Source organism: Geotrypetes seraphini, chromosome 12 (assembly GCF_902459505.1).
Source record: "Geotrypetes seraphini chromosome 12, aGeoSer1.1, whole genome shotgun sequence".
Lineage (NCBI taxonomy): Eukaryota > Metazoa > Chordata > Amphibia > Gymnophiona > Dermophiidae > Geotrypetes > Geotrypetes seraphini.
Genome location: NC_047095.1, coordinates 59,583,179 through 59,606,998, shown reverse-complemented (window position 1 = coordinate 59,606,998; position 23,820 = coordinate 59,583,179). Strand labels below are relative to the sequence as shown.

Sequence of the window (23,820 nt, the reverse complement as noted above, 5' to 3'; positions counted from 1 at the left end):
TACTGCATAAAAAATAAAACTAAAATTTCTTGCCATTAGTTTTCAAGGATCAATCATGTCAAAGAATGTTGCTTCTCTGGGTGGTTGTATCATTGCAAATACACACGCTCATAACATTGACAGACTTGTGTATGTGACGTACGAGTAGTCTTTTCTAGTGTATATTTATGAAGGGAATTTTTACAAATAAAGTAAAATTTGGGAATCTCTTGTGGCACATCCGGAATCTCTTCAGGGCACACAGTTTGAGAGACACAGCTCTAGAGGAACATCATTCCACATAGTTGGACCAGCCACTGAAAACATATGTGAATGATCCTCTTCTAATTGAAACTGGCAAATTTCTTCAAGATCTTAATATATGAGGACAATATGCCTTCAGAGAAGCAGCAATACTTGGAGGTGTATCATCATGCAATGCTTTAAATACCAACAGTAAAATATTAGGATCAAATTTGCCAAACAATAGGAAGGGTAATAAGTTGGGGTGTAATGTGATCAGTCCTAGCCATCCTCCAAGTACACTTACTGTAGAATTTTGAACTACCTGTACAGCCTGTAACAAACTTTGAGTCAAACCACAAAAAAAGGCATTATAGTAGTCACAATGAGGCATTTTGCATTAGACATTGAAAATTGTCTACAAATAGAAGATATTTTAATCTTCTGATTAATCTAATTTTTTGGGGAAAAAAGAAAGCTGTGACTCAAATAAAGATGAATCTAAAATCACTACCAAGTTTTTAACTGAATTCATATAGGAGAATGTATACCCTCAAAACAAAAGCTCAAAGGCAGCTGCACAGAAGCTGATTGGGATCAGAGACTCTATATTTTAGCAAAATTCAGTGACATATTTAGAAGTCATCCAGGTTATAGCAGGGTTTAAAAAGGGTTTGGATAATTTCCTAAAGAGAGATGTCCATGGGCCATTATTGAGATGGCTTGGGGAAATCCATTGCTTATTCCTAGGAAAAGCAACATAAAATCTGTTTTACTACTTGGCATCTAGCTGGGTACTTGGGACCTGGGTTTGTCACTGTTGGAAACAGGATACTTGGTTTGATGCACCTTCGGTCTGTCCCACTATGGCAATTCTTATGTTCTTAAAAGAGGAGCAGGACTTGGGTACGATAGTATGTGATGATCTTAAAGTGGCTAAACAGGTTGAAATGGTGATGGCAAAAAAATAGAAGGATACTTGGGTGTATAGGGAGAGGAATGGCCAGCAGGAGAAAAGAGGTATTGATGCCCCTGTATAAGACTCTATTGAAACCTCATTTAGAATATTGTGTACAATTTTAGAGACCACATTTTCAAAAGGTATAAACAGGCTACAACAAAGGCTGCAATCATATGATGAGCAAGTTCAGGCTGATTTCAGAAAAGGTCAAGGAACAAGAGACATTATCGCCAACGTTAGATAGATATTGGAGAAGAGCAAAGAATACCAAAAGCCCCTTTTGCTTCATTAACTATAGAAAAGCTTTTGACTATGTGGATCATGATAAACTATGGAGAACTCTAGCACAAATGAGAATACCCAAACACATAACTCAGCTGATAAAGAGCCTCTACGAAAATCAAGAAGCTGCAGTGAGAACAGAATATGGCAACACTGATTGCTTTCCAATAAAACATGGTGTCGGCAAGGATGCGTCTTGTCACCTTATCTGTTCAAATTTTACTGCGAAGCCATCTTTAGAAAAGCAAATGTGGTTTCAAAGTTAGTGGCCAAAATATAAACAACCTTCACTATGCAGATGATATAATGCTTATTACTAGCAGCAAAAAAGACATACTGTATCTACTGAGAAAAGTCAAAGCCGAAAGTCATGACATGGGATTAGAACTGCACATAAACAAGATGAAGATCATGAACACGGAAAATGATGATGATTTTGAGCTTGAAGGCAATAGAATAGAAGTTGTAAAGGATTTCAATCACCTGGGCTCTTTTGTAAACAAAGGTGCAACTAGCAGGGAAAAAATACTCTACAGAATAGCACTTGGTCACTCTTCAATGAAGGTTCTCGACAAAGTATTCAAAGGCAAGGAAAAAACATTCAAATCAAAAATCAAACTTGTTCATGCACTCATGGTCAATTATGGATGCAAACGCTGGACACTATAGAAACAAGACAGAAAGAAGATTGACTCATTTAAGCTTTGGTGTTGGAAAATGATTTTATACATGCCGTGGACTGCCAGAAAAACTAACAAATCAATTCTGGAAGAGATCAAACCAGCTATGTCACTAGAAACCCAAATGATGAAGTTAAGACTGTCTTATTTTGGTCATACTGTCAGAAGAGAAAGATCATTGGAAAAGGACATCGTATTTGGAAAGATTGAAAGAGGGTGACCTGCAATCAGATGGCTGGACACGTTGAAAAGAGCCATGAGGGATGACACTGGAGAACCTTACCGGATTAGCACAAAATCAATTTATTTTTCGATCTGAAATTCATCAAGTTGCTAGGACTCAGGCACAAGTTGATGGCACCTAAAGAAGAAGATAAACAGGATGGAGATGGTTTGTGATCTACATCATAAGGCGTAGAGGAACAGGCTTAAAGATCTCAATATGTATACTTTGGAGTAAATGGGGAAGAGGGGAGATATGATAGCGCACAGCATTCAGCATGCCGACTAGTGCTAAAAAACACTTCTGCAGTTTTGTAAAAGGGAGGGGATATCTGTCTAAAGCTATAAAGATGAGGAAAATAAATAAAATGTAAAGAAATTGGTTAGAAATGTTTTGAACATGAAGGACTCCTTTTACAAGCAGCGCTACTGATTAGCGGTGTGCTGAATGCGAGGAAACTCATTCGATTCCCTTGGGCTTCTTTACATTCAGCACATGCTAATCTGTAGCCTGAAGAAATTTGTTTTAGTAAAATAAATAACATTTAGAAAAAAATGCAAAAACGTTAAAATGAAGAGATAAAAAGCTTTGTCAAATAAATCTATTCCATACCTCTCATGATTTTTTAAACCTTTATCATAGTAACATAGTAAATGTGCTCCATCCAGTCTGTCCAACAGTCACATTCATCATCAAGGCAATGTTGAACCAACAATCTAGTAATTGATTTTACTTGCTAAGTTCCTCTAGAACAGGGGTCTCAAAGTCCCTCCTTGAGGGCCGCAATCCAGTCGGGTTTTCAGGATTTCCCCAATGAATATGCATGAGATCTATGTGCTTGCACTGCTTTCAATGCATATTCAGTGGGGAAATCCTGAAAACCCGACTGGATTGCGGCCCTCAAGGAGGGACTTTGAGATCCCTGCTCTAGAAGATATCCTCCCCTTCCTCCTGCGATAGGCAGGACCTGTACTCGGATAATATGAATGTGGTATAAAGTGCGCATACTTGTTCCTGATCCGTCTTGCCATTTACGAGAGACAGACCGTAGAAGTCCATCCAGCATTGGCCACATTGCTCCAGTGCTGGAGTCGCTGTCAAAGTAACTCCAGCCCATCCCAATCTGTCTTGCCATATACAGCACAAAGACCGTGGAAGTCCATCCGGCATCAGCTTCACTTCCCCAGTTCTGGGGCTGCATTAAAGCATTGCTCCTGCACATCATGAACAAAGATATGGTTGTTGATCTAATGAGTTTTGTGTCAATATCATCCTGTGTGTGTATCCCACACATTTTATTTTAACTCTGCCACTGTTTTAACCTCCATCACCTCTACAGGAAGGGCATTCCAGACATCCACCACCCTCTCTGTGAAAAAGTAGTTCCTGCATTACTCCTTAGTCTACCCCCACCTCATATTAGGTCCTCTAGTTTTACTGCTTCTTATTGATACGTTTGTAGCCTATCTCCATCTCTTCATATCTCCTTCTCACCATTTCTCCAAGAGCCTGAATCTAGAAAGCCTTTCTTCATAAAGAAGCCGTTCAGCTTTTTGTCACTCTTTTCTAATTCTGCTGTATTGTTTTGAGATGAAGTGACTCGAACTGTACACACTACTCACTTAAGTGGTTCATTGACTGATGACCTTGTTTTATTTCCCACAGATCAATTCTCACAGTGCCTTGGGTGGAACTGGGAGGGGAATGCAATATAAACTGCTCTAAAACTGGCTACAGTGCAAGCATCAACTTTCATACAAAGCCTTTCTATGGGGGAAAGAAACACCGGATTACTGCAGAAATCTTGTATGTATATCTCATCTATTTCTCCTTCTCTAGGAAAAAGAACTGTAATAAAGATTTCCGAAATCTTTGTGGAAATGCTGTTACAGTTAAAGTGTCCAATGATGTTAATGTATGGACATTTAGTAAAGTTTTTTTTAGAAAACACATTTTATAAAAACTATTTTTAATCTTTAATCTTTAAAAATTTTTAATCTTGATGGTTGCCTCTCGATAGATGTCTTGGTTTTGGTTCTGCCTCTGCCTTATTTCATTTAGGATTACTGTAGATATCTGGGAGGGGAGAGTGCATGTGCATTTTCTTTTTTTTTTTTTTTTTTATAAATCTTTATTCATTTTCAGAAATTTCAACAAGTGTACAATAATCATTCAGAAATACATTAATTAATCACTTGACATTCTTGTTTGTATTACTCCAAATAAATATTTATAAAAGAGACCCACCCCTCCCACCCATATACTAATACTTAACATATATCAATTTTTATCAATCATAATCCCACCCCTCTTTATCTTATCCAATATTCAGGTGTTTAAGATGTCTGATCATTAGAATAAATAGTCAATGGCTCCCAAATCTTTTTAAACTTATTATAATTGCCTTGCTGCATAGCAAATACCCTTTCCATTTTATAAATATGGCACACTGAGTTCCTCCAAAAAGTATAATTTAGTTTAGTATGATCTTTCCAATTCCATTTTCTTCTGTATATATATTGAACAGAAAAAGTATGGAACTTTGCCAGAAATTGATAATGAAGACAATCTTGAGAGTTTTGTCTTATATTTGTGCATCCCTACATGCATATAGTGACACTATCAAACTCCTGAAGATATCATGCTATGATTTAATCAGTATTAGCAAGGAGAGATCAATTAGAGAAGGAATACCATCTCTAAAGGGTAAGATACAACATTAAACACTTGCATAGGTTTACTTATCAAGTTTTCTTTTTCTTTTTTTTTTAAATTCTTTATTCATTTTCATAACTTACATCAAGTGCATCATAAAGTATCAACCATCTTAACTTAAATACATCACTTGAAATTCTACAATTATTCATATTAAATAGAAATATCCCTTTCCCTCTCATCTTTTCAACATCTCATAACACTTACATCATATAATAAAGTCCCCCCTCTCCCCCACCCCATTCTTTCATTTGTACAAATCAGGGAAAATAAATACTTATTCATTGCAATAATTTGTTAATGGCCCCCAGACATCTTGAAATTTATTAAAATTTCCTTTCTGAATAGCTAATGTTCTTTCCATTTTATAAATATGACACACTGAATTCCACCTAAAACTGTAGTTTAATCTATTCCAATTTTTCCAATTGCAGGTTATTTGTTGTATGGCAACCCCTGTTAAAATAAGTAAGAGCTTTTATTTTTGGAAGATATTTGGCTCTTAGCCCTCATAGACATGCCAAATAATAGTATATCATACGATAATGCCACATGATTTTCTAACAAACTATTAATTTGGCCCCAAATTGATTTCCAGAAAGCCATAATAAATGGACAATAGAACAATAAATGATCTAAAGTCCCTGCTTCAAGATGACAATGCCGACATCTATCAGATTTAAAGCAATCTAATTTTTGTAAACAAACAGGGGTCCAGAATGCTCTATGCAACAGGAAAAACCATGTTTGTCTCATAGATGCAGACATCGTACATCTCATCCTCTAAGACCAAATTTGTGGCCATTGAGACGCAGTAATTTGATGCTTAATCTCAATACTCCAAATGTCTCGAAGATCAGTCTTTGGTTTTTTATTCATAAATCCTGATATTAATTTGTACCACTGAGCGGCCTGATTTCCCAGGAAGTCCACCTGAAAGCATAAGAATTCCAAACTATATTGATTATTAAGATTTTTCCACTCAGGGAACCACACCTGAATGGCCTGCTTCAGTTGCATCCATCTAAAATTTTGTGATTTGTTAAGGCCATATGTATGTTGCAACTATGAAAACTCAAGCAGTTTACCATTAGAAATAACATCATCTAATACACATATTCCTGCAATCATCCAATGCTTCCTGATGACTTTAAATCCACCAATTTGAATCTTGGAGTTCAGCCATATAGTTTGATTTGTTGATTTGTGAATTGGAATAGGTGTTAAATTACTCGCATATCAAGTTTTCTAATAGTACAGCTGCCAAAATTAGCAAAACTATTATCCAAAACACCCAACCACCCTATGCTCAATGAAGTTTGAACTGTAACCTGGTCACTCCATGCAGGCTAGCTTAGTGCCTTCTTGAAAAACTAGTGCAGCCATAGCACTGCTGGTGACTTATAATGCTGCTTTGGTCATAACATTCCTATCCAGGAAGGAATACAATTTAAATTTTATTGTATACTATTTAAAACTATAAACAGAGACAGCCCAATCTACCTAAACAACCACTTCATCCAAACTACCTCTACCAGGCAAAGAAAAACACACACCCCATTCACATACCCCCAAATCAAAGAAGTAAAATGGAAAAAACTATACGACGGCCTACTAGCCACTCAAACAGCAAATCTAGATAACCAAATCTCCAACCTATTGATAACAACCCAAGACTACAAGATGTTCAGAAAGGAAATAAAACTATACTCTTCAAGAAATCCCTGAATAAGGCTTAAAACCACAAATACCTTCCTTCTTGCCATCCTCTCCCTAACCCCTGATCCTACCTGACCCACTCTTTGATCTAACTTTGTAACCCTCCTTCTATAACTCTTTTTGTAATCCGCAAGGTAATGGCGGAATAGAAATCTGTAATGTAACATTATCCCAGGACAAGCAGGCAGCATATTCTTAACGTATGGGTGACGTCACCGACGGAGCCCCGGTACGGACCTTTTTAACTAGAAAGTTCTAGTTGGCCGCACCGCGCATGCGCGGGTGCCTTCCCGCCCGACGGAGGAGTGCGTGGTCTCCAGTTTCTTCGTTTCCGCGGAGCGAAGAAGACGCATGTGCTTTTCAACGGCCGTTGAAAACTCTCAATTTGCCTTCCCGCTCGCGATTTTTGATCCAATTTTGGTTCTATTTTTGTCTTTCGACTTTCTTCTTCTAAAAAAAAAAAAAAAAAAAAATTCTTTTCGTGTCTTTTTCCTTATTTTTGCAGCCGGCCCCGGCGGGGCCTGTTGTAATCATCCAAGCCTCCGGGTTTGATTTCGCGGAGGCCGTGTTTCCCTTCATGCCCCCTCAACCGGGCTTCAAGAAGTGCCAGCGGTGTGCACGCCCGATCTCTTTAACTGACCCACACAACTGGTGCCTTCAGTGTTTGGGTCCAGAGCATCGGGCTGACACCTGCACCCGCTGTGCTACTCTCAAGAAACGCACTCTTAAGAACCGGCAAATACAGCAAAATATTCTTTTCGGTACCGGTTCTACCATGGATCAGGCCCCGACGTCGACGGCACCGCCTAAATCGGCACCGACCACATCGACACCGCCTGATCCTCCTTCGGGACCGATAGCGCCAGGTAAGCCGGCTAAGAAGCCTTCCACTTCCCTTGAGCGACCTCCAGCTACAGCGGTGACCCCGGTTCTTCCGCCGTCCCGCCGCTCCCGTAAACGCTCCGCTCCGATCACGGTGAGTGCCTCGTCATCGGCCTCCTCATCGCCGGAGCGTCGAGCAGCACCTATGGTACCGAAGAAATCTAAAGCGGTACCGGTGCCCCCATTGGAGGACTGAATCTCGGCCATCCTCCAGGACAAGCTTCAGGAGCAGCTACAGAAGCAACTCCAACAGCTCCTTCCAACCTTACTGGCACCGCTCCTTCCGGTACCGGTCCAGCCCGAGCTTCGCACCGCTCCACCGGTATCCACCCCCTCGGTACCGTTGAATACATCCATGCCGGTCTTATCTGCTCAGCCTGCACTTCAGACTTGCTCGGCAGAGGACCCTTCCCAGGCCCCAGATCGACGCCGGTCGTCTCGGGATCGGGATCGGCACCATTCCTCCAGGGACAGAGATCGACGCCGGTCTTCATCCCCCGGCACCGTATCCATGCGATCTGGCAAGTCCCTTTCTAAAACCCGCCATACTGAACCGGCTATCAGGGACCCAGACCTATGGGAACAATCCCCACTCGGTACCGAGGAGGATGCCTCTTCTACAGATGAGGAACCCTCCATGGCTGAAACCACTTCTAAGCCTGAGCAATCCTCCTTCACGAAGTTCCTTCGGGAGATGTCAGCGGCTCTTTCCATCCCCCTTGAGTCCGACTCTAAGAAGTCCCAGGCCTTTTTAGAAGCTTTGGACTTCGACCAACCTCCCAAGGAGTTTCTTAAACTTCCTGTCCATGATATTCTCCGGGAAACATTTTATAAAAATTTGGAGACTCCATTGACTGTTCCAGGTGCCCCTAAAAAACTGGACAGCTTATACCGGGTCATCCCTATTCCGGGATTTGACAAACCCCAATTGCCCCATGAGAGCCTCCTTGTAGAGTCCACTCTCAAAAAATCTCAAGGCTCCAGCGTTTATGCCTCCACCCCTCCTGGCAGAGAGGGAAAGACAATGGACAAATTTGGAAAGCGCCTGTACCAGAATGCCATGCTGGCTAACAGAGCCAACAATTACACCTTTCATTTTTCATTTTATATGAAACACCTGGTCCAACAACTTTCTGCTCTAGAAAAATATATACCTGAGCGTAAGGTCCCACTCTTCCAACAGCAGATTTCCAACCTCCTTCAGCTCAGAAAGTTTATGGTGCGCTCGATTTACGACTCCTTCGAGCTTACTTCACGAGCCTCCGCACTGGCTGTGGCCATGCGACGCCTAGCCTGGCTGAGGGTGTCTGACCTTGATGTAAACCACCAGGACCGTCTCGCCAACGCGCCCTGTCTTGGTGACGAACTTTTTGGGGAGTCTCTTGATACCACAACACAAAAACGTTCGGCTCATGAGACCAGATGGGACACCCTCATTAAACCCAAAAAGAAAACTCCACCGGCACGACCATACTGGCCTCAGTCCTCTTATCAACGTCGATTCTCTGCCAGGCCGCTGAATCCTCCTCAGCAGCAATCTCGCCGTCCTCGCCAACAACAGCACACTCAGGCTCGCTCTCAGTCTCACCAGGCGACCAAGCCTCTCCCTCAGACTAAGCCTCCTCAGCCCTTTTGACTCCTTTCTCCAGGGCATAGCCAGTCTCCACCCTTCGATGCCTCTTCCTCAACCTATCGGAGGCCGCCTCACCATCTTTCTCCAACGCTGGGAGGCCATCACATCAGACCTGTGGGTTCTCAACATCATCCGCCACGGATACTCACTAAGGTTCCAGACTCTTCCCATAGATCATCCTCCCGTAGAGTCTGCTTCTCACTCCTCCCAAACTCCTCTCCTCCTCAGGGAGGTCCAATCCCTCCTCCTCCTCAATGCCATCGAAGAAGTTCCTCCAGACCAAAGGGGTCAGGGATTTTACTCCCGCTACTTCCTGGTACCCAAGAAAACGGGAGATCTTCGTCCCATCTTAGACCTCAGGAACCTCAACAAGTGTTTGGTCAAAGAAAAGTTCAGAATGCTCTCCCTGGCCACGCTTTATCCTCTTCTATCTCAACACGACTGGCTATGTTCCCTGGACCTCAAGGAGGCCTACACTCACATCCCAATCCATCAGGCTTCGCGTCGCTACCTCCGATTCCAGATACAAAATCACCACTATCAGTACAAGGTGCTGCCCTTTGGTCTCGCATCATCACCCAGGGTGTTCACCAAGTGCCTGATTGTGGTAGCGGCTTTTCTCAGGTCCCACAACCTGCAAGTGTTCCCATACTTGGACGATTGGTTGGTGAAAGCACCTACATCTCCGCTTGTGCTGCAAGCCACTCATCAAACCATCTCTTTCCTCCATCTCTTGGGGTTCGAGATCAATTATCCCAAGTCACATCTGCTTCCTACGCAGCGCCTGCAGTTCATCGGAGCAGTTCTCGATACCAATCAGATGAGGGCGTTCCTTCCTGCCGACCGGCACCGAACGCTACTTCACCTTTGCCGGCAGGTGCTCCTTCATCCATCCATCCCTGCTCGCCAGATGATGGTCCTTCTAGGCCACATGGCCTCAACAGTCCATGTGACTCCTCTGGCACGACTCCACCTCAGGATACCTCAATGGACCCTTGCCAACCAAAGACGAATCTTCTTTCTCATCCCATCTCTGTGACATCGTCTCTTCAGCAATCTCTTCAATGGTGGTTGAACTCCTCAAATCTCTCCAGGGGACTTCTCTTCCATCCGCCTCCTCATTCCATGGTCATCACCACGGATGCTTCCCCCTATGCATGGGGGACCCACTTGGGCGATCTCCGCACCCAGGGACTTTGGACCCCTCAGGAGCGTCAACATCACATCAACTTCCTGGAGCTCAGAGCCATGTTTTATGCTCTCAAGGCTTTCCAGCATCTCCTCTACCCTCAGGTTCTTCTCCTGTGCACGGACAACCAAGTCGCCATGTACTACATCAACAAGCAAGGCGGCACCGGATCTCGTCCCCTTTGTCAGGAGGCCCTCCGAATCTGGACCTGGGCCATAGCTCACAATCTGTCCCTCAGGGCTGTCTATATCCAGGGCGAACAGAACTCCCTGGCCGACCAGCTCAGCCGCATCCTGCAACCTCACGAGTGGACCCTGGACCCTCCTACTCTCCACTCCATTTTTGCTCGCTGGGGCACCCCGCAAGTGGACCTGTTTGCAGCTCCTTACAACCATCAGCTGCCCCAGTTCTGTTCCAGACTCTACTCTCCGCATCGTCTGACCCCAGATGCATTCCTACTCGACTGGACGGATCGGTTCCTCTATGCCTTTCCTCCACTCCCTCTGATGTCGCGGACCTTGTTCAAGCTCCGCAAGGACAGGGCCACCATGATTCTCATCGCCCCCCGGTGGCCCCGACAGCACTGGTTCTCCCTCCTGCTCCAGCTCAGCTCCAGGGAGCCCATTCCTCTTCCTGTGTTTCCTACTCTGCTTACACAGCAGCATCAGTCTCTACTGCACCCCAATCTGTCTTCCCTCCACCTGACTGCTTGGTTTCTCTCGGGCTGACCTCTCCAGATACCCTGTCTCAGCCTGTCCGTCGCATTCTGGATGCCTCCAGGAAACCCTCCACGCTCCAATGTTACCATCAGAAGTGGACCCGGTTTTCCTCTTGGTGCCTCCTGCATCATCACAATCCCACCTCATTGGCGGTAGAGACCATTCTGGACTATCTGCTCTCTCTGTCCGAGGCTGGTCTCAAGTCTACTTCAATCAGAGTCCACCTCAGTGCCATCACTGCGTTTCATGAGCCTATCCTCGGAAAACCTCTCACGGCTCACCCTCTGGTTTCCCGCTTCATGAGAGGCCTCTTCAACATCAAACCACCTCTACAGCCTCCTCCTGTCGTCTGGGACCTAAATGTGGTTTTGTCTGCCCTCATGAAACCTCCTTTTGAGCCTCTTGCTACTACTTCGCTCAAACTTCTCACATGGAAGGTGCTTTTCCTCATTGCCATCACCTCTGCCAGGAGGGTCAGTGAGCTGCATGCACTGGTCGCCGATCCACCGTTCACTGTTTTTCACCATGACAAGGTGGTTCTGCGTACCCATCCTAAATTCCTTCCCAAGGTGGTTTCGGCTTTTCACCTCAACCAATCTATTGTATTGCCTGTCTTCTTCCCGAAACCCCATTCTCATCCTGGGGAACAGGCGTTACACACACTGGATTGTAAATGTGCCCTTGCATACTACCTTGACCGTACCAGGGCTCACCGATCCTCTCCTCAACTTTTTCTGACCTTCGATCCCAACCGTCTGGGTCGTCCTGTCTCTAAACGAACGCTGTCCAATTGGCTTGCTGCCTGTATTGCGTTCTGTTATGCTCGGGCCGGCCTGTCACTGGAAGGAGCTGTCACGGCCCACAGGGTCAGAGCTATGGCTGCTTCTGTGGCTTTCCTCCGTTCCACGCCCATTGAGGAAATCTGCAAGGCGGCCACTTGGTCTTCAGTTCACACGTTCACTACTCACTACTGTCTGGATACCTTCTCCAGACGGGATGGACACTTCGGCCAATCTGTGTTACAAAATTTATTTTCCTAATGGCCAACCATCCCCCCTCCCTCTCTGTTAGCTTGGAGGTCACCCATATGTTAAGAATATGCTGCCTGCTTGTCCTGGGATAAAGCACAGTTACTTACCGTAACAGGTGTTATCCAGGGACAGCAGGCAGATATTCTTACGACCCACCCACCTCCCCGGGTTGGCTTCTTAGCTGGCTTATCTTAACTGGAGACCACGCACTCCTCCGTCGGGCGGGAAGGCACCCGCGCATGCGCGGTGCGGCCAACTAGAACTTTCTAGTTAAAAAGGTCCGTACCGGGGCTCCGTCGGTGACGTCACCCATACGTTAAGAATATCTGCCTGCTGTCTCTGGATAACACCTGTTACGGTAAGTAACTGTGCTTTCCCTCTGGACAACTTGCTGTCTATGGTCTAGGGTGCCACTTGGCTAGTCTCCTGCGCTTCCTTCATTTTTCAAGCATCCATCCTCTCTGTATTTATTCAGTAACATTTTGAAGTTCATCATTTTAGCTTCCATCATCCATTCTGGGAAGGTGCTCCAGGAATCTACAGTTCTGTCTTATACAGATTCCTATTCTTGATGATTTTAGGTATCGAGAACCTTAATAAGTTCAGGTGTGATAGTGTTGCTACATATTTGTTGGGCTATGCTTGATGCACAAGTGCAGAGACCAACTTTATACGAGACATTACCTTTCGCCCCAATTCAGAACCATCTCCAAAACACAGTTGTATTAAGTTATTTTGGAATTCAATTTGGACTCAAGTAAATTATCTATTGGAAAACCATGTTGCGCTTTCTTATGATACAGTTTTATTTGGAATGATTATGAGAAAAAATAGTCAAATATCATCACACAACAATAAACTTTTATTAATTATGACAGGGGTTGCCATTCAACATATTACCAATAACTGGAAAAATTACAATAATCTTAGTTACACATTCTGGTGGAATTCGTTATGTCATATTTTTAAGATGGAAAGAGCAATAGCGTTGCAAAAAGGGAATTATATAATAACTTCGTAAAGATTTGGGGGCCATTGGAAAAGTATTGTAATGAATAGGCATCATTTTTCTTCCTTTTTTAGATTTATTATATGCACACTCAGGGGGGAGGGAGGATTTAGGGAGGAAATTTTATAATTATGTTTATAATAATAGTATAATATATTTTATATAGATTAACTGATGAAGGGTGGGTGGGTAGGGTTTTTATCATTAATGGTCTATTAGATTTTATGTGTTAGATTTTAAAGTGCTATATTGGAATCAATGTATGATATATTTATGTGCACTTCTTGTTTGATTTTAAAATGAATAAAGAAATGGAAAAAAAACCAACAATTATTTTCTGACTGGAAATGAGCAACGAGCTCTACTGATTCTCCTAAAATGTTGCTACAAATGAGGCAGGCTGTCAAAAGAGTGCAAGAGAGGTGCATACCCCTCTGTGTACCTCTTTAAGGGGGCCTTTGTTTTGTACTCTTGAGAATATGTTCTTTTGGGTGGATTTTATTATTATTTTTATTTTACATAGCCCATGTGCATTAAAATGGCAGTAAGTTATGGTCTTTTAATTTTGTGTATAATGATTTTTTTAGTATAGCAGCTTTGCCCTACAAATTGTAAATTTATTCACTTGAATCTGGATAGGAAAAGCATGGAAGACCATAAGCAATTGAATCAGTAGTCACATCGGGCCCCCAGGTTATAGTTTGGACATCCCTGATCTGTTGTTTTGGTTAACGTTTGATGTTTTATGGTTTCAAGTTTTATTTTAGTTTGATGAATCGCTTATTTGGTTTTACTAAGTGAGATAATAAAAAAAAATATAAGCATATATTTAGACATATCATTTAAAATTTAAAATAATGGGTTAGACCAACAGACTTACAGACTAATCAATACACAAGGTAAGAAGGGACAGAACTACAATTCAATGCTTTAAAGTACAGAGGAGAACCATAAATGGAAAGATCATTAGGGAGGGAAAAGTGGAAACCTGGAAGGAGACTATGTAAAATTTGAACATAATTTAAAGATTAAAAGCATCTTTAAAAAGGAAACTTTAAGTTACTTTGGTCATGTAAGTTTAGCTGTGTTCATATGAAAGTAAAATATTTTTTTTGTTTTTGTTTCCCCCATGTAGTCCTCCTAATGACAAGAAGTCCTTGTGTTCAATCGAAGGAGAATGGAATGGTGTTATGTATGCAAAATATGCAACAGGGGTAATTTTAGACTTTTCCTGCTAATGCTAACTCTAGCATCAGCAGCTTTTCCTGCTTCATACCAATGTGTGATCATGAATACACACGAGATGGGTTATGGATATCCTGAAAGTCAGATGCAGATGAGGCTGAGAATGATTGCTCTGGGGAGGAGCTATTGAAAAGATCCAATACATTCCTACAGGGTTAATCTTGACAAGGTTTCCCGGTAGAACTCTTCAAGCACTGCTGACTTCATCACTCACTTTTGTATGCAATTCTGCCTTTTATGTGGTTCCCTTGGTTTAGGATGCCACAAAAAATGCCAAAAACTTAAAATAAGTTTTGAATTGATACTTAATATGACCAGATTTCAAAAGTATAAATTATATAGGACTTCAAGAGTTTGTTCATTAAATTATAGTTAATATTTGGAAGAAAAAAAACACAGTAAAACTATTAAATATTAGTATCAGCGTCTCTCTTTTCCTGGAAATAAAACACAAAATTGCTGTGACAATTGGGAATTAATTGTACTGTGGCTGAAAGTGTTAGGTTAGACAGAAATATTTAAAGCAAAAGTATTAGCCAAAGTCTTCAATGGGCTCATTGAGGACCTCCATAATAGATATTAGTTTTCAACGTTCATGTTCTGCTCTGCACCATTTGTACTGTGTTTGCACTGTATTTCCTCCTCCTGTTTCCCTTCAAGCTTCAGCCTCCCCTGTTCCATCTCGTACTTCAACTGCACTTTTGTCTCCCTCTAACTTTCAGCAAGAATCCTCCAGTTCATCTTCTGCATGCAATGTCCAAACTCTCATTTTCCTTCCCAGGCATATACCCCTCTTATTCTTTGTCTCCCCAACTTAGCAGGGTTTTAAAAAGGTTTGGATAATTTCCTAAAAGAGAAGTCCATAGGCCATTATTGAGATGGCTTGGGAAATCCACTGTTTATTCTTAGGATAAGCAGCATAAAATCTGTTTTACTTCTTGGGATCTAGCTACTTGGGACCTGAGTTGACCACTGTTGGAAACAGGATTCTGGGATTGATGGTCCTTCGGTCTGTCCCAATATGGCTATTATGTTCTTACCATTGAATCTCTCCCATCCCCTCCCCAATGTCACACCTTCAAGCTCGATTCCCCCAACCCTAGTTGACACTCTTAGCTTTCTCTGTTCCTTCCCAAAAATCCCACTAGTACCTTCAGGTTTTGGTGCTCCCATCCCCCAAATCCCAGCTCTGCTGTCATGCCTCCCTCTCCATGGCATTCCACTTTGCTCTGTCTGCCCTCCAACCCTCCCCATGGCATGTATTCACCATGTTCTGTCCCTCTTCTATGGAACACTTGCCTTGCTCTGCACCCTCCCACTCTCCTGAAACGTACATGTACCTTTGTTTGCCCCACCACACCATCCCACCCTCTTTAATGGCATATTCACCTAGTTCTGCCTTCCCCTTCCCATGGCGAATTTACCTTTGTCTGTTTACATCCACCCATTGTACACTATGAACAGATGATGCCAGCTCTCTCCCTCCCTTACAAAGATTGTGGGCAGGAAGTGAACCACTGCACATTGGGTCATTTCCTCCTCTGCCAACTTAGACCCAGGAACTCCCAAATAAATAGTTGGATCTAAGTTGGCAGAGAAGGAAGTAGTGACCTAATGTGCAGCAGTTCTCTCCTCCTCCTGCCATCTGTGTTGGGTGAAGGGGAAGACAGACTGGGAAGAGATCTGATGGTGGCAGCTTTGCAGAATTCTGCATGGCTGGGGAATTTTACACTGCACAGTTGCACAGATTTTCCCCAGGAATAATAATAAGGAAAGCTGATTGAGGTGGTGGTGTGCAGATTGACATGAGACCACACCAACAAAACAGCAGGCTCATAAGAGTTTTATTGAAGACAGGAAGTAATGTCAGTAATTACAGGTACCACAAAATGTTACTTATAAGAAGGAAAATTTACAAGACTAAATTAGGAAGCAAAAGATTCAAGAAATGAGCAAGTAGAGAATTGGAAACTGCAGCTTTTGGAGTTTGTGTAACTATGCAATTCTTATTCCTATATGTAGGAGAATGTTTTATTTATAGATACCAAGAAAATGCCTATAGATAAGAAGAAGGTGAGAAAACTGGAGGATCAGGAGGACTTTGAGTCTCGAAGGTAAGAATGCTACTAAATGTGAGAAGGTTCTAATTAATATTATGTGTCCAGACCACAAGAATATATCCTGATGTGTATCTATTATATAATATGTTATAAATACATAGTTAAATTCAAGTATGTCATAATAAAAGGGCAGTCTATATTATTGGAGCTATTCAATAAAGTGTGATCAAGTTTCAAGTTTATTGGCTTTTAATATACCGACCATCAACAAATATCTGGCCGGTTTACAATAAAAATTTGAAAAGAAAAGTTAAATAAATAAATATAAAATAATCAAAGTGTACACTGAAGACATTAACTAGACAGACTTGAAAGTGAGGGAAAATGGGAAGGATGGGGGAAAGTTACATGTTGAAAGAGGGAAGAGGGTAATACAAATAGGGTGGGATCACTTTATAAAAGCGGTTGGTTGAATATAAAAGAAGAAAAAGATGAAGAATGGAAGTAAGGAGAGAAAGAAAAAAAAAGATTAAATATGTATAGAAAGGAAAATCTAATCACAGGAAAAGGCATCGCTGAATAAGAAGGTCTTCAAACTTATCTTAAATTGCAAAAATGCTAACACGGGTTATGCTAGCCTTACTGGTTGCAAATTAGTTTGATTAAATGATTATTTGAAACATGTGACAGATTGGAGGACCAATCATTGTTTGAAATTGAATGTAAGTAAGACAGAATTGATGTTAGTAGGGAGAAAAGGTGGTGATAACTTGAACATTAAGTCTGAAATGAATTTGTTGGGGAGTAAAACTTGATATTCATCTCTCTATGCAATCATAGGTAAATAAAACGATAGCCGTGTTTTGCTCAAATACATTTATTGTTTAGTTGTAAGTTGATGTTACCAGCTGTGGACGGGACGGCTATGAGAGAGGGGGGTGGGGGTGGGCAAGGCAGGCAGGCAGGGATCCCTAGCGGCCCGGGGATATAAAAGTTACATAGTAGTATTAGTGTTCAACTTTGGCCAGCATATGTTCTTTGAGAAGTTAATATCGGGTTCTGCCAGTTGTTCTTTTTGTTATATTATAGGTTTTGGCAGTTTTCCAGAGTATTTTTCTTGGTTGCCTAAATTATTAAAGCCATAGGAGCATACCTTCCTTTATCTCACAGTCCTATAATTGTTTTAATTTAAGGCTATGGAAAGATGTAACCAACAATTTAAAAATCAAAGATATTGATGCAGCCACAGAAGCAAAGCACAGGCTCGAAGAGAGGCAAAGAGCTGAAGCTAGAGAAAGGAAGGAAAAAGAGATTCAGTGGGAAACCAGGGTAAGTAACTGAGAAAGGTTCTTCAAAACACAGGGATTGAGAGATTGAACCTTGAAATATCTGGTTAACATAAGATGCAGTTGATGCTGGTAGATGAGGTCCATTTGACTTGCTCAGTTGCCCGACCATTAGCTCACCATTAAGCTTGCCTGCCTCCATATTGGCTATATTTTTTTTTGTGGTAGGTGCACAGTGTAGACAAACATCTCCTGCACACAATAGAACTGAGATTTATAACTGGAACCACTTGCTACAGCTTTTGATATCTGCCATTCAATATGTACATTTTAGTATCTAAATCAATAGTCTCCCACTGCTATTCTTGATATCTCTCTGGATTTGCGCGGGGACAGAAATCCCACCCATCCCCCCCCCATCCCTGCCAGGATCCTCTCCGTCCCCACCAGGATACTCTCCGTCCCCACCCATCCCCGTCAGGATCCTCTCCGTCCCCACCCATCCCCATCAGGAATTACCTCCATCCCCGCCCGTTCCCATAAAAAGAAGCAATTACTTCTGACAGGATCATCAGTTCCACAGTTTCTTTTGTGTTTGCGCTGCTGTTTTCCTTGTGGAATCTCTTTGGTGGAACCCTTTTTTAGTTTTCTGTTCAGGTAATTAACTTATAAACCCCCTCTTTTACTAAGGCTGACGTGTCCATTATATTATATGGACGAACCCTGCTTCCAAAGCCTTCCATCCCCTTGGGAGTCCCGTGGGCCAGAGGGGGGTCCCCGTGGGAGTCCCGTGGGTTAGGGGGGATTCCCGCGGGACCCCCACGATTCCCGTTCCCGTGCAGACCTCTAGTCATGTGCTGGTTCTTTACACCGTAAGTAATTGATATCATCCAATAAAACTTTTAGGCAACTATGTTGGACAACCTTGGTTCCACTTTTTTTCTGCAGAGCCCCCTAGATGTCTTTCTCTATTTGATTTTTTTTGGGGGGTTGGGGGAAGAAATTTTTTGGTTTTTCTAAGTCTAATCTAAAGTCCGTTAGCACCATTGACTTCCAAGGACCTTGGAGTTGTACCAGACACTGTGCATGCATTGCCATTGAGGAAATATTGGTTGTCCTTCAGCGTCAAACATCATAGGTGCCCCATATAAGAGACTTGGGGAGTCTAAACTTCTCCAGCTGCAAGTAGAACTGCCACAAGTTTTAAAGTCGGCATCTATCCCTCTCTCCCTGCAGTCCAACAGTGCTAAATTACTGCCTGTAAGCATCACAGCAATTACAGGAAGCCTCTAAGAGGGTGGTAGACCTGCCCTGGGAAGTGCAAAGGGGCCAACCCAGGAGAGTTGCAGGGTTTTTTTTAGGGGGAGGGGGTTGCTACCAATGATCGGAAGGGAGGCAAGGTGGGGGGCTGTTGGACCTGTGAGAGGGAGGGAGGGGGGCTGATGGACTCACGAGGGGGTGGTAGTAATGTTGCACCCGCAAAGAGGGGAGGGAGTTGCTTGGGCTGCTGGAGCTGAAGGGAAGGGGAAACAGGTGCTGGGCCCATGTGGTGGGTGGAGTGGAGCTGGAGAGAAGGGAGAAGTGCCAGACCCACACCTGGGCGCTAAGGAGAGGTGATAGAGGTGTTGGACCCATGGGAAGGGGGCTAGAAGGAAGAGAGAGAAAGAGGTGCAGGACCAGCAGGGAGGAAGAGAGAGAAGGAAAGGGAAAGAGAAAAGCTGAACCAAGGGGATGAAGGAAGAGTGAGTGAACTATTGAACATAGCGGAAGGAGAGAGGAAAGAGAAAGTGTGAGACACATTGGTGTAAGGGAGTAAGAGAATGGAGAAGCTGGACACATGGAGATATACAAAAAGAGAAGAGATGGTGGGCATTGATGGGAGCATAGAACAGGGACAAAAAGGGGAATGCTGCATGAGAGTGGTATAAAGACACAAAAGATGGCTAGACATGGGGAGAATAACGTAGAAGGAAGATGCTGGACGGGAGGGGCATAGGGATATAGAGGAGTGATACTGTATACATGAGGGGATCATGGAATGGAGAGATGATGAAGGTAGGGAGATGGGCACAGGAGACATATTAGAAAGGGAAGTATAGGAGAAAGAGAAGGGAGATGCTTGCTGAATATGGGAGGAAAAACATACACAGAGATGGAAGATGAATGGTGAGCATGGAGAAAGAAGACATGTTAAATGGTCAGGAGACCCTGGCAAGTGAGTTAAGAGTAGACAGATGGAACAGAAACTAGAGCCTGGTGAAGAATAAAATGACCAGACAACAAAAGGTAGAAAAAAATATATATATTTTGTGATTAGAATATATCAGATTTGAAATATGTATCCTGCTAGAGCTGGTGTTAGACATAACTGAGGACTGCAAAGCCCAGGCTGTGCGTTTTTAGCTTCCAATTGGCTTAGGGCTCTCTTTGACCAGGGGGTACTTACCCTAGTTGTTCTCCCCTAACACTATTCCTGCCATGAAGTATTCTGTTAGCTTGATTTTTCTATGTAGCATTCTGTAGTAATTTGACTTCAGTCTTCTCGAGAGTGGAGGGGATATTTGTGAGGGGGAGGAGAGGGGAGACAGGGGTTTTGTTGATCTTTGCTCTGTATTATTTGTGATTTATAAAATGACAATTGTACAGAATATTATTTCTTTTTATACTTTAATAAAATAAGTTCAGTATAAAACTATTTGAGGTTGTATGGATGGGATCAGATGGTTTGCGGGGACAAATTTTTTCCCTGTGTCATTCTCTATTATGATACTCCAAGAAGGAGCTAGAACAGATTTAGTTCCTGTTCTTATGGTAATAATCTTTCAAAGATCCAATCTGCTCAAGGTTCATTCTGTCTCTAATCAGGCAGCGCTTAAGGAACTCTTGTTAAATATCAATATAAATTTCTAGGTTTCTCAGCCTTGGCACTGAGGGTAACATTCAGTTGTTTTAGGTTTCAGTTGTCTGGGTCTCGCCAGCATCTACCTATTAATTTGACAGAATCTGACTTACAAAATGTCTTTAATCATAAGAACATAAGAATTGCCGCTGCTGGGACAGACCAGTGGCCCATCCTGCCCAGCAGTCTGCTTACACGGCGGCCCCTAGGTCCAAATGAGTCCAGTCTCACCAGTTTAGCATGAATTTGTCTAACTTTGTCTTGAAACCCCGGAGGGTGTTTTCCCCTATAACAGACTCTGGAAGAGCGTTCCAGTTTTCTACCACTTTCTGGGTTTGTACGGAATCTATCCCCTTTTAACTGTAGAGAGTGCCCTCTCGTTCTCTCTACCTTAGAGAGGGTCAACAACCTGTCTTTATCTACTAAGTCTATTCCCTTCATTTTCTTGAAGGTTTCAATCATGTCCCCTCTCAGTCTCCTCTTTTCAAGGGAGAAGAGGCCCAGTTTCTCCAACCTCTCACTGTACGGCAACTCCTCCAGCCCCTTAACCATTTTAGTCGCTCTTCTCTGGCCCCTTTTGAGTAGTACAGTGTCCTTCAGTATTGTACGGCGACCAGTGCTGGATGCAGTACTCCAGGTGAGGGCGCACCATTGCCCAGTATAGCGGCATGATAACCTTCTCCGATCTGTTCGTGATCCCCTTCGTGATCATTCCTAGCATTCTGGCTTTTAGCATAGATTCTCTGTCATTAGGGAAAGACCCTAGTCTCTTTTTCCTATCCAACATCAGAACTGCTTGAATACCTTTGAAAACGGCTCTCTAACATTCTCCTTGTACCTCACATCATGATGAGCCAGTTGCAAGTTTTAAACCTTTAATAAGCCCACAGATGTAAAGTCCAATGAAACATGTCACTATGTAGCCAAAGGAGAAAGGGCAGTTGAGACAAATAGGGACAAGTTGGAATAAATAAAGGGGTGGTTAAACTGAAGGCAAAATGATATGGACAGCCAAGAAAAGGCTGTAACCAGATGCTGACACATCTGTTTGAATGGTTTTCCATGCTGTGTGTTATAGAATTGTTCTATATTGCTGTTAAATTTGTGGTGATTCATGTTAGGATTCAATTTGCCATTTGCAAGTTTACCTCAGGATTTATGCTGCTATTTGCACATTTCCTTTTATCGGCTCTTTTCCCTTAGCTAGTTTGCTACTTTTTCCTAACTTCATCTGGAGTTCCAAAATACCCTATTAAAAACCTATTGAGCTAATAGTCATATCTTTTTGTTCTAGCTGTTCCACGAAGATGGAGAATGTTGGGTTTATGATGAGCCACTTTTGAAAAGAATTGCAAAGCATTAAGTAGTTTACAGAAGAAAACTAAAATCCACAAACTTCATGCCTTGGGACAAATCAACAAAGTAATGTTTACACCAGTGTTACCGTAGTCTTTTGATTTCAAACGCATCCCCCTTCAATGACAGCGCTTCCGATCTCAGGGATACTGGACTTAGGCAGATCAACGATTCCAAGCCATCTCTCATCATTGAACTCAGATGGAAGCCATCTTGGAGGGAGCAGTTCATTCTCTTTACCTAGCACTGTCAAAGGTTCAAAATATCAGATTTCATTCATGGTTCTATACATATTTATACATACCTAAATGCTGAGCTTCAATTGAGTTATATATATATGTAGCCAGTCACTATTTTCAATATGTAAATAGAGTACGAAGTGGACAATTTATTAGAAAATTATGCATAAATGTTATCTAGCAACTGTATTATAAAATTGATTTAATTTTTTGGCATTTCCATGTTTAAATCAAAAATATTTTTTTTAATTTCTAGGACTGAATTGTTTAAACTGTAACCATAGATTGCAATTTAATTCTATTCAGTACATCTTAAAAGCTTCATAAAATTAATTTTTCAAAACTTATGGATTTGTATTTATTTCTTAATAAAAAAATTACCACAATTGCCTTGTTACTGGTTCTTAAACTATGTTTAGCAGTTAACCTACAAGCAGTGATATTTTATCCTTACTTGTGTTCTGCCAGTTATTTTGAAACGGTTCCATTCAGTTGTCTGCTTTTCTTGGTTAATTAAAAATAATGGCAGAAATAAGGAGCCAGTGTGAAACATGCCTGTACCATCTAGCATATGCAGTCACTAAGCTCTGAACATGGCCTATTCCTTAGTGGTGCTGAAGTATTGAGATGCAAAAATAGCTCGTTACCTATTAGAACAGTGAAAAAGCATATTAAGTTCAGCTTTCAGTGAATTACATTTTCAGTTTTTGCATTGCCATCTGTGGTAATGTACCTCATTTTACCAGCCATAACTATTTGCATTAACAACCAGTCCCAGCAGACTTCAGTCATATACAGTACTCCCCAATATGTGTGTGGGTTCTGTTCCAGGAACCCCCACGAATGTTGAAAAACTGCAAATACAGTTTTTAGCAGGGGAGACAGGAGAGGGCAGCCGGAGAGCTGGTGAGTGAAGGAAATCACTCACGGTATGCTCCGACCGCCTCTTCCTTTGCTTTGACACACAGCTCCTGATTGGTGAGGCCTGACTTTAGTACAGAAAGAAGCGGTCGGAGCATACCGGCGCTCTGGCTGCCCGGTCATTCGTGGTTGGAAAATACCACAAATGACCGGGACCACGAATTACAGACGAGCACTGTATGCCTTTTTCCTACCCTTTGGCCTTGTCTAATAAAGGGCAAAATAATTAAATTTTAAAAAAGAGGTACTTACCCTACACTCATGGATTATAAATCAAGTAAACTCAAGCTACAGTAAACCACATAAATGCAGCAGGAATTTAAAAACCAAGACAAGTGCACAATTGAGTAAAGTGCTGCACTAAGCTTTGTGAGGTTTTTATAGTAGAAATTGAACAAAAAGTCTACTTCTTCCTAAGCAATGCATTTAAGAAACAAGAGGTTTCCCAGCCCAGCCAGAGACTGAAGTTGCTCAGTTGTGCCATCACCAGTGGAGTGCTGATGGGGAAGCTGTGGTGGGTTTTTCAGGTGGTTTTGGCAGGTCTGCCCA

General features: G+C 42.3%; 1 protein-coding gene across 1 annotated transcript in view; it reads left to right on the top strand.

Moving 5' to 3' along the window:
- Positions 1 to 22,736, top strand: part of OSBPL9 (oxysterol binding protein like 9) — a 187,061-nt gene extending 164,325 nt beyond the window's left edge. The window contains 5 exon segments of the mRNA XM_033915815.1: positions 4,034 to 4,174; positions 14,401 to 14,479; positions 16,533 to 16,624; positions 17,764 to 17,899; positions 22,050 to 22,736. Of these exon segments, the coding sequence (XP_033771706.1) occupies positions 4,034 to 4,174; positions 14,401 to 14,479; positions 16,533 to 16,624; positions 17,764 to 17,899; positions 22,050 to 22,118 (517 nt within the window). The 3' untranslated portion in view covers positions 22,119 to 22,736.
- The last annotated feature ends 1,084 nt before the right edge of the window (positions 22,737 to 23,820 follow it).